Below are 12,303 nucleotides of genomic sequence, written 5' to 3'. Positions count from 1 at the left end.
TCTGGTGAGCCAGACGCTCGCTGACGTCACCCCCTGCACCCCCGGACTCCCGGCATCTCACCCCAGGACCTGCTCCAGAGGGCTACCACAGTCAGCATTGTCCAAACATGCTGTAGCTCTTTTTAGCTGCCAGACTCTCCTCTGCTGTTCCTCTGTAGAACTACTTTGCTCTATTATTCACACACACACACACACACTCCACAGCCCACCCAGGCTCTGCTTAAGGACCCTACAGAGTTTACACACATTTACAGTAAAGCTGCATTCACTTAAAGAGAGTAACAATGTCTGCAAATACACAAATGAGCCGTAACATTAAGACCACCACTTTTCTACACACTGTCCATTCTCTCAGCTCCACTCTCCATCATTCTGTAGTTCTACAATTACAGACTATAGTCCATATATATGTAGTTATTATTATGAGGAAAGCTGTTGTTTACATTGTTTTTGTTAATGTGTCCTCTATCCTTCAAGACTAAAACATTGTGTGTGTGTGTGTGTGGCAGACTTCCCTGGTGGTGGAGATCCCACCCTATCGCAATCAGCGAATAGCCAGCGCCGTGGCGGTCAGTTTCTACGTGTGCAACGGCAAGAGGAAGAGGAGCCAGTACCAGCGCTTCACCTACCTTCCCCCAAACGGTAAATCTGGCATTCTCTCTTTCTCTCTCTCTCTCTTTCTGTTTCTCTCACGCTCTCTCTCTCTGTCTCTCTCACACACTCTCTCTTTCTCACACTCTCTCTTTTTCTCTCTCTCACTCACTCACACTCTTTCTTTCTGTCTCTCTCTCACACTCACACTCTGTGTCTCTCTGTCTCTCTTTCTCTCTCTCTCTCTTTCTGTTTCTCTCTCTCACACTCACACTCTGTGTCTCTCTGTCTCTCTTTCTCTCTCTCTCTTTCTGTTTCTCTCTCACACACTCTCTCTGTCTCTCTCACACACTCTCTCTTTCTCACACTCTCTCTTTTTCTCTCTCTCACTCACTCACACTCTTTCTCTCTGTCTCTCTCTCATACTCACACTCCGTGTCTCTGTCTCTCTTTCTCTCTCTCTCTTTCTGTTTCTCTCTCACACACTCTCTCTTTCTCACACTCTCTTTTTCTCTCTCACTCACTCACACTCTTTCTCTCTGTCTCTCTCTCTCTCTCTGCAGAACAGACAATGTGCACAGCTGTTGATGTAGAATCTGAGGCTGCATATGTCTCTGTCTGAACCAAACCTTGTATCTCCATCCATGTTGATTTTAAATATTTGTGTATGTGTGTTTTATAATGGGCTGAATTTTCATGACAAATGGAGCACTAGAAATGCTCGGCAACTACAAGGAGAAAAAATATTCATGCATTTTAGTAATTACCCAGCATTGTAATCAAATATAACCGTGAAAAATCAGTCAAATCTAAACGTCTCAGGGCTGTTATCTGCACAAAGCTGATATCACTTTCTGGAGGCCCTCAAGCCCGGAGTTTCAGACATGTGTGATGTATGGTAAGCATGCATTACTGCCCTCCACACTGAAAGCCCAGGGCACACGCAGCTTAGCATAACTGGGCCGTAACCTGGAGTGCAAGGCGAGCACTGTTTATTTTTGTTGCGGTGTTGCATTTTCCTGCAATGAGGTGTAGCAGCTGACTGCTGGAGCCTGCCGGCAGTGTTTATGTAGGGGAGAATTTTTAACGCGCGCGCACACACCCACCTCACGCCTCCTGACAAGCCACAACCTGAAGAAGTGTGACTCTTCCCTCCCAAGGCCCACACACCAGAGCAACAGCCTTTAAAGCAACGCCTCATCCAAGAAATCTAATGTTTCTAATAATAAACGATAGGTCAATGACCATTATGTAAATGAGATGAGCACCCACTTCCAGAATTGCTCAGATGTTGCTGAGATACCGCTCTACAGACAGTATCTCAACCGTTTCTCATCCGAGTATCAGAACCTTCTCAGTGTAATGAGGTAATAATGATCCTATCTGGGTCTGACTTATGTCACATCTTTAAGTCAGGCGCCACTTCATCGACGGAATTGTAGCAGTCTCGGGTCTCCTGAGTCATCACTGAGCGACTTCGCGCCTCCGCTAGTGACCTTCCTGACCCCTGCCTTTTGAAACCCTAAAGCTCTGCCTCTGAAAAATGGAACGGCATTAAACCACCTCCAGGAGAGCAGTGTTTATAGAAGAGATGCTCCATATGAAGTGGTGTGCTCCAGCTATGCACCCAATGAACTTCTTCCTTCACGCTGGTGATCTGGTGCCCAATGACCAGAATCGAAACTCTGAAGGAAGCAGCAGAGACCACATGTCGGTCCACTGCAAAAAGACCTCACCCAGAAATGCTAATGTAGCTAACAGTAAATGAAAACAAACGGCTCGCTACGCGTGGCTTTGTGGGCAGCACGCTGAAATACCCCTATTATAGAGATGCCATGAGAACAGAGTGTGTTGTTTGTGTTATGCAGCTTTTTTAACTCAAACCACACACACACACACACACACACACACACACTCAGATTTACAGTTGTTTAGCTTACGATGCCACAGTTACACTGAGCTATACTTTGTGTAGCAGGCATCGTTTTCTGAAATCCAATATCCTTTATATAAACATTTGCAAGACAAAGAGTTTTCATTGTTGTTGGTGTGTGTCTGTTTATAAATGTGTGTGTGTGTGTGTGTGTGTGAGACCGAGAGAGAGAGAGAGAAAGAGTAACACAGTGAGGTTGTTGCTGTCATCACGTCCTGTCTCACTCATGTGAATCGTCCTCTCTGCTTCTGCGGACCACTTCAAGCAGAATTGTGGTCGTTGACGTTCCTCATAAAGCACATCACACACACACACACTTACACACACACACACAAGTACATACACAACAAAGCCACCGGCTGTGAAAACCACCTCTAAATTTAGCTCCACTTTCTTTAAAAAGCGGAAGGACGACACAAACACGTCGCGGTCTGTGGGAGGTTTTGAAAATAACCCTCACTTTCCATTCATTTGACGTGCTCTGATGACCTGCAATCACACGGCAGCGTGTAAACAGGACCGGCTTGTGGTGCTTTATTCACAACCGCCGAACGATTAAAGCCAGGTCAGGCTGGAGTTAAGCAGACGGCAAAACGAGACTCCGTTTCTCAAGCATATTCACACAGGCGACTAGATGTGGTTCCCGTTCTGTAATTATTCATATGCTCCTTTTTATCAGCACATGTTCATCTCCAGAGAATGTATTGTTTATGTAATGTGAACACTGTTTGTTCCTTATCTGTGTGTACCGGGGCGTAGGATTATGCGTTACTGCTGATTCCATCTAAAGCACTTTCTGTGGTGAGTCAGTACTCTCACAAACGCAATGGCATCTACTCAGCTGTTGTGAGATAAGCTCCATCATTACTGAAACACAACTATATTTTTCCAGTTCGCTGTTAGTCACTGATTGTTACAGCGTTTTATTTGCTGTCGTAACTCAATTTGAAATGTGTGACTGTTTATAAATATACTGAGCTACAGTTCAATAATCGCTTCAGTATGTTGTTGCTGTCAGGCAGACGCTTTTAAGGAGAAGCCATCTTGTTGTGTCCTTTTTTATCAGCTCCACTGACCATGCAATACCGGTCCAGCAGTGACACTAAGGGGTTTAGAAACTCCAGCAGTCACTGCTGTGTCTGATCCACTCGTACCAGCACAGCACTCACTAACACACCACCACTACATCAGTGTCTGAGAAGACCTGTGGGGGTCCTGTCCTGTTGAGGAACAGGGTGAAAGGGGACTAGCACTGTATGCAGAGCAACAGGTGAACTACAGTCTGTGATTTTAGAACTAGAAAAGGCACCTAAAGCTCATTCACAGGGGTTTGCATCTGTTCACGTATGAATATGAAATCAGAAACGCGACACTGAGACGTGTTCAAAGCGAGTCTTTTTAACGCTCCTGACGTTAGCGCAGCTTTTCCAACCACGCGTCCAATGACTCTCGTGTGTGTGAAGTCGTGACACGGCATCTTTTTCACTTCTTGACAATGAGAAACATTTTTTCGAACCACATAAAACAACACAGGCTGGAACTGCTGGCACTGAGGGAAGCCCACAGTGAAGTCACTTCTCAGAAACCCTTTCTTTTTACAAGACTCCTTCGCTGTATCGGGTTCTATTAATAACACAAACGGTGGTACCTCTTCGCCTGAAAGCTCTGGCTGTTGTTAGAGGGGTGGGGAGGGCACGTACCGTGTAAACTGGGGCTGAGTGACCACTCGCTGTGTAATGTTCCAGTGAGTCGAGACTTCAACCTAAAAACGAAACCTGACTAAGCATCGTAAAAGCGTCCACGTGCCCCTCCGCCTCTCTGCGTGTGGTGTTACGCCTAGTTTTCCAGTGACGGCATAATGTCCCGTGCAGGACTAGAGGTGGAGAGTAGTGGTCCAGCTTTAGCAACTGACCGTTTGCCAGTTTCGGGGAAACGTGCTGCTTCTTGGCACAGGGCTTTATGATTGTGGAACTGGACTATCTTTTACAGGGCAGTAGTTGGCCATGGTTTGGGCCAGTGACAGACAGAACCAACTGGTCCATTCTGACCACCAGCTGTGTGCCAGATTGTTCCTACCCAGGGGCTTGTAATTACGGCTGGGCCCTCGTGACGTAATTAAAGAGTCACCTGTGTCACATGGAGACTCCTTCATCCTTTCCTTCTGTCTCAGAAATCAAAACAGACCTGTGTTGTACGTAGAGTGATGGGGACTGTAGATATTTAATGTGTAGAACACCCTTTATTTCTTGTTTTCTCAGGTTATTTATTTAGTGTTTCAGAGTCGACTGAGATTAATTGTATCATTTTCACTATTTTCTTTGTCTTGAAAGCTTCTGTTCTTTTTGGAAGAATGGCTTTCCGTTTCTTTAGAGAAATCCACAGGGTTGTTCTTTAGCACCTTCAAAGTTCAGTCTTAAAGAAACACTGAGTTTGTTATTTTCACTCCTAGGCGCCCCCTACATTTGCAGAGTGTAATTCACTATAAGAGCACTGTCCTGAAATCAGGGCAGAGGGAAGAGGGAGGGATGGTGTTCAGCCCTCCTCCAAAACATTTACACAGTGCACTTTCTGCTGTGCTGAGCCCAACGTAGTTAGACAGAGGCTCTGTTCTCCCTTTCGGAAAGTTGCTGGTTCAATCCCCAACCCTGTGGGAACATCCACCGCTGCTGAAGTGCCCTTGAGCAAGGCACTGAACCCACAACTGCTCCAAGGGCGCCAGGGATGGCTGACCCCAACTCTGGGCGTGTGTTCACAGCCCCTAGTGCACTTAGTGTGTGTGTGTTGTTCACTGCCATAGATGTGCTTACTGCGGAAGACACATCTCGTTGTACATTGTACAATGACAAATATTTGCACGTTATTATCGCATTATTATACTTTATCAATAACCCAATCCGAATAGTTTCTTAAAGGTGTCCACACACTTTTGGACACACTGCCTACAGTATGTGTTCTGTCTTTGTTCTGCGCAGTTCTGTCAAAGTCCCCAGTGCCTTGAAACAAAGAGTATTGGCCAGTTGTTGACATCACAACACACGACTAAAGATGATTGGTCCGTGAGTTTTTGTTGCTGGGTTAATTTGCAAAAATTGAACAGAGGGCGAATAAAATAATTTTGCATCGGAATAAAACACACAAATAAGCCTCGATAATTGAGTACAAGCCCTTATAAGTTGGCCGTGCTCACATCAAAAATGACACCCCCCGGTGGAGGATTTACAGCCTGTTAAGTGTGAGTGAGGGAGCTACAAACAAGTTCCATGATGTGTTTATTAAAACAATGCACAAAGAGAAAAGGCGAGTACCAAACCCAGCAGTGAAAAGTGTCTGCAGGCCGCAAGCAGCTGGGGGTTGGGAGGAAATGAGAGGCAGCTGGGGATGAGGCTAACAGGCTGAATCTTCACGCCACGCTGCAGACTCCCAGTGCTCGGAGCGAGGATGGAAGGCTTCACGGAGCCTGGCTCAGGGCCCTGAGCCTGGAGCCTGGAGGAGAAATACGAGAGGGTGTCAGTAGAATGAGACAATAACAGAGCCGCAGCTCCACTGAGCTTTTGTTGATGTGTAAATTTAGAGATTAAACGTGAAGCCGAGGCCGAGTTTGCCGCTGGGATGGAGGGATTACAACTGAATCGGCGAAGGCAGACTGCACATCAGAGTTAGTCTTTTAAGGTGCTGATTAAGTCTAGTTCTTATTGTCAAAGTATCATTATTATGGGGAGTGAACATGAGTGAATACACCTAGTTCCTTTCTGGTTTCTTAGTATCCGACACTGTACGGTGTGTACCCCATTGCAGACTGAACACGGTGTATTGCACACTCTTGAGTCGTCCAGTCCTTAACCAGACGCACATTGCCTAAATCACCTTGGAAATGTGATGTGTCCAAGAGCCTCAATTCCAGACACACCAAACAACATCCAGGCCATGGCTGGTAGGAGTAATCCCCAGGCTCCAGTCTCGAGCTCCAGAAGGAAGAGCTCTGGGACGGCGGCTGGTCCAGAGAGCTGCTCACTAGCACCTGCAGGTCGCAGAGGGACGGCCCGAGCACTCCCACGCCACTTAGAGCAGACTGCAATGACGTAAATCTGCCGAGCACTGGGGACACGGACGCCGCGCACACACGCCGAGGGTGTGAAAGATCTATTTTGTTAAAGAACTAATGACACAGCGGCAGAACAACATAAATCACGCGAGTCGTGGAGTAACAGTGATTTGTGGTTCTCAGACATTGCTCGGAGATTCGTAAATCTGTTTTGTCTGTTTGTTAATCCCAGCTGGAGAATTCGTTTTTCACAATGCTGCTCACAACACTGGCTGGATATGAGCACACTGCAGCACAGGAGGAGAAGTGGGAGACACAATAAGAAGAAACGGAGCGTCTTTAATTTTTTTATATTGCTTCCACGTTTGTGTTGTAGTGTGGCTCTGCACAGCTCTAACCCACGCAGACACAGAGAGAATACACCACACTCCTCACAGACAGTCACCCGGAGGAAACCCACGCAGACACAGGGAGAACACACCACACTCCTCACAGACAGTCACCCGGAGGAAACCCACACAGACACAGAGAGAATACACCACACTCCTCACAGACAGTCACCAGGAGGAAACCCACGCAGACACAGAGAGAATACACCACACTCCTCACAGTCACCCGGAGGAAACCCACGCAGACGCAGGGAGAACACACCACACTCCTCACAGACAGTCACCCGGAGGAAACCCACGCAGACACAGGGAGAACACACCACACTCCTCACAGACAGTCACCCGGAGGAAACCCACGCAGACACAGGGAGAACACACCACACTCCTCACAGACAGTCACCCGGAGGAAACCCACGCAGACACAGGGAGAACACACCACACTCCTCACAGACAGTCACCCGGAGGAAACCCACGCAGACACAGAGAGAACACACCACACTCCTCACAGACAGTCACCCGGAGGAAACCCACGCAGACACGGAGAACACACCACACTCCTCGCAGACAGTCACCCGGACGAAACCCACGCAGACACAGGGAGAACACACCACACTCCTCGCAGACAGTCACCCGGACGAAACCCACGCAGACACAGGGAGAACACACCACACTCCTCGCAGACAGTCACCCGGACGAAACCCACGCAGACACAGGGAGAACACACCACACTCCTCGCAGACAGTCACCCGGACGAAACCCACACAGACACAGGGAGAACACACCACAGTATTTGGTCTGTTCTTAGGGATAAGACTGTATCCAAAAGTACATGTGAGGTTTGGTTTAGATGATGTAAAGATGGTGATTTCTATGTGAATGATTATGAACGTGGATTATTAATACTTATCTTTAGGGGTTTGTTTTAATTGAATAAAATGAGAATTGTAATTTTTGAATTACAAATTTTTTGTAAATTTTGAATTATATTGAATTTAAATCATAATTGTAGCCTTAATATAATGGAAATAGTTTTCAAATAAAGTTGGCATTAATTATAATGTAACCAAAAAATATCTGGATATTTACATGTCACTGTAGATCAAAGAAAATAACTGACAGCGCTCAAAATCACTTCTGATCTGAAACCCTTTCATGGTGTAGAGAGTAATTGGCAAGTGAACCAATGCAGTTACAATAACAGGAATCATTGCCTCTATCTGTGTATGCCGAGGACAAATGTGGAGTTATCAGGACACACTCCGGGTGGTCAGTGGACTTCTCTCTGTTGTCTTTCTCCAAGGTTCCTGCACCCACAGCCTGGGTGGACTCACTCACCCAGCTCTAAGTACCTAATCAAAATCAAATCATTTTGCCTCCTTTCTTTTTTTTTCATCCTTTAGAGCAACAATTGCTTCTCCAGTGTGGAGCCCCTGGGGTCTCAGGCTCCTGCAGCAGCTCTCTCTTTCAAAATGCTCTTTTATAGCGTATTAGAGCCAGAGCCCCCGCCAAAGAAAATAGGCCTTTTCATTATTAGAGCCAGCTGTGGAGCTCTCCTCTGATGACTCATCCCTTTTTCTTTCCTACTTTTTCTTTCTCTATTTTTCTGCCTTTTTTTTTTTTTTTTTAAAAACCTTCGCTGGGATCACTGCTAAGACACACACACACACACACACACTGGTTCTTGAGTGCTGATTGGATTGAGTCAGTTCAGGAGGGTATCCCGGCTTCTGTGTCTCACTTATATTCCTGTAACCCCCTCACACTCGCCAGCTTTCACCTTCCGCTGACAAAAAGAGGCTTAATAGATGCTTGGTTTGTATTAATATTAGCCCAATAATACAATACAGAAATACGGTTTAAACATTTCTAGAGTCTCTCTCTCTCTCCCTCTCTCTTATCAAGAGATAACTTGCCCTCTACAGTTAGCCCAAATACCAGTGAATGCTAGCTTCAAATGTGGCACATCTGCAGCACCCTTACGACCCACATGTGGCCTTGACTGTCAGTATTGTCTCAGGGTGAGTCCACTTGACTCGACTCAGCCACAGGTTCACCTCAAATAGACCAGATACCTGGTGGCCAAACGTGGGCCATAAAAGGACTGCGGATGTGCCACATTTAGGTCAAATATTCATTGGGTTCTTGGTTAATCCTTAAAACAACACTAGGTAACATTTGGGATTTTTGCTAGACTGGATTTGCAAGTTAAACTTTAGTCAGTCCCCTGTTTACCTGCTCTACTGCGTCCAACACCTACCGTGCCCCCTGGCTATGGGCCGTTCTGGTCAGATCTGCTGCGTACACCTTATAGTTGGGTCAGATTGAGGTCGGATTACGTTCTCACCAGAAAACAAATCACTTGACAAGACCGATGCCGCCTCCTCTCGGGGGTCTTGGTATGGTTGTTTTGCTCCGATTACTTTTTTTTTACATGTGCCCAAATGAACAGCACAGAGGGTGAAAATGAACCAGAGTTCAATTCAACTGGACTAAAAGTGCATGTGTGAAAACTCCCATGTTATAGCTCAGAGTAGGAAAAAAACAGAGAATCTGTTTTTTAAGCTCTAGCATTAAAGTAAAAATACTACTTAGTGTTGCTTTACCTGCACTGTACGGTCTTTCTTAGTTCTAAAATATCTTAGAAGATGTCACTAAAATTGATTTCTCACCTGGAACTCTCTGGTCTTCGTCCCACAGTTCCCATGATAAAGACCGAGCCGAGCGACGACTATGAGTCTCAGGGCGCTCCAATAATGCCCCGTCACTCGAAGCCCTTCTACAGCCCTCAGAGACTGCCTCCCATGATGCCTTTGGGCGACGCTGACCCCTGCCTGGTGGGGAGCTTCCCCAGCTGCCCTCCTCACCCCACCGTCATGCCTTGCTCCTCCCCCGGCTCCAGCCCAAAGCTCCATGACCTATCCCCCGTCCCCTTCCCCAAGTGCCTCAGCAGCAGCCCCACTCAGTCCGCCATGGCTGGAGGCGTGGCTTCCTTGCAAGACCCATCCGCACATCCAGGCCTGGTCCTGCCCAGCTCCCCTGACCATGCCCCAATCAACATACCCCACCCACAGGGTAGTCCACACCTCAGCAGCCCTTCTTACCACCCTCTGTACCCAAGCAGCAGCCCCTCCTCTTCTCCCACGTCTGTCCCCTCCACACCGGGGGCTACAGCAGAAAGCCCTTACCTGCCCCCCTTCGGCTCGGCCCACCCAAGAGGAAGCCCCTCAAGTCTGCTGGCGGAGGATAGCAGCTCCCCTGCACTGCCCGTGACCATCAAGCAAGAACCGCAGGAGCTGGACCAGATGTACCTGGATGATGGTAGGTCCCTACAACACCACTGGCCTAAAGCTGGGGCTTAAAGCAGCATGGTGCGGTGGAACTTCCACTAGCCCAGAATCGACATGAAACCGTAAACCATGGTACAATTAGGAGCAGTCTCAACTTATTACAATTAAAATTAAAAACTCACTTTGGTGCAGCTCTCCATTCCACCTTAAGTTATACTATAATTTAAAAAACTAAAAGAAACCACCTTAAACTGCAAAGTTCTTAGCTTCTTTCCACCTTAAACAGAGCTCAGTAACATTCTGCTACCAACATTAAAATTTATTTCCACCTTAAAATGGTGTAAAGTTACATTCTAACACATTTTTGTTTGTGTCCTGGAAGATATTTGAAATAGAAACGTCTCTAAAAAAAAAAAAAAAAAGCAAATGTTTTCATAAAAACAAAGAAGTGAGGTTTATAAATCAATCTTAATATCTTAAAAAACCTTAATCTCACCTGATGACTTCTACAGCTTTAAAAGACAGCTGTTCATTATAAATATTGGTCTATTTTTATTAAATTTGATGTTGTTAAATTTGCAAAAAATGGGCTGAACCTCTTTTCAGTTTGTGTAGAAATGTGTAACTTTTCAGCACATTTTAAAATGATAATAATGATAACCATGATCATTCTGACCACTGTTACCATGACACTACATTTTTCTACTTCTACGGCATTCACACTTCAGTGGACACTCACACACAGATGTGGCACACCGACCAGATGTTTGGATTGTTTGGTGTTACTAGAGGATGCTGGGTTTGTGCTTTCACGACTAGGTTTTTAGATGCACAGTGACATTGTAATAGTGTGTAATTGCCATTAAAGCATTCACTAACTGTACCAGACGTGTTATTAAACCGCTGAATTATGTAAGATACATATACACATGGTGTGGTTGGATGTTGCACGTATGTTGCAGATTTATTTCACTGTCTGGTGTGACTTGGGGTTAGTAGTTATAAATGCACAGGGCCAATGATCCGCTTTCATCCAACGTTAATAACACCGTGTGCTTTACGGTTATACACAGCTAATCCCAGGCCAGTCCAGCTCAGCAAACCTCAACACAAGCAGGTGCCGTGCCAAACCTGTCTGAGATTTTTGGAGAGAGTAGGGTGTTCTTTCTCCTCAGCGCTGGCTTATCGTCTTTTCAGTCTCTGCGTACGCTAATCCCAACTGTCAGAACGTTCCCATTCATTATAACTTTTTCGCATTACACGATCCCCCCAGAAAAGCCGCAACATTTTTCCCACCATGAGCCAAGATGTTCCGAAGTGGCATACGCTCCGTGTTGTGCTTTTAAGCGAGCCCTCCCCATCAGCCGTCTACTGAAATCCCCAAATATCCTTCTAGCATGGGGAGCTTGTACCAGTGATGAAACTGCGGTGAAACCAGTCATTAGAGGCTGCTGGGCCGGAGCGCACTGGGCTTTGCAACAAATAACGCTGGCACTTTGTGTTAGGTGTTTGTTGTTTACTGTGGTATTAAACATAGCTGAATAGAGATATAGTGCTTGTATTCATTTTCATGGTGGTGTCTATAGTTTTCAGGGAGATAATTACAACATCACTGGAAATAATGAGTACTAATTATCAATGCTATTATCAGGCAATAACGATAAGCAATAATACAGTAGGTCATTATTATCAGCTGATATTATCAGCTAACCGATATATCGGTCCCGGCCTAATAATAATAATGAGTTTTATTGTGAATAGTTTTTATTTAAAATAATTATTTTATTCATAGATTTTTACTGCACACACACACACACACATACACACTGGTAAAAGGTGGGGCTCAAATATATAACTTAAAAATTATGTGTGTGTGTGTGTGTGTGTGTGTGTGTGTGTGTGTGTGTGTGTGTGTGGATATAAACTATTTATCGTGATATATTTTTGCCGTATTTTCCAGTTATATATTTGAGCCCCACCTTTTACCGGTGTGTGTGTATATGTGTGTGTGTGTGTGTGTGTGTGCGTCGATGCAGGAATTATGAATCCACTTGTTATGCG

General features: G+C 45.7%; 1 protein-coding gene across 1 annotated transcript in view; it reads left to right on the top strand.

Annotated features, from left to right (window-relative positions):
* Positions 1-12,303, top strand: part of LOC136678505 (nuclear factor of activated T-cells, cytoplasmic 1-like) — an 83,193-nt gene that overhangs the window by 48,412 nt on the left and 22,478 nt on the right. The window contains exons 8-9 of the mRNA XM_066656553.1: positions 510-642; positions 9,653-10,273. Of these exons, the coding sequence (XP_066512650.1) occupies positions 510-642; positions 9,653-10,273 (754 nt within the window). The remainder of the gene's footprint in view (positions 1-509; positions 643-9,652; positions 10,274-12,303) is intronic.

The sequence above is a fragment of the Hoplias malabaricus genome, chromosome Y (assembly GCF_029633855.1).
Source record: "Hoplias malabaricus isolate fHopMal1 chromosome Y, fHopMal1.hap1, whole genome shotgun sequence".
Lineage (NCBI taxonomy): Eukaryota > Metazoa > Chordata > Actinopteri > Characiformes > Erythrinidae > Hoplias > Hoplias malabaricus.
The sequence above is the reverse complement of the archived record's forward strand: the minus strand, read 5'-3'. Positions and strand labels throughout refer to the sequence as shown.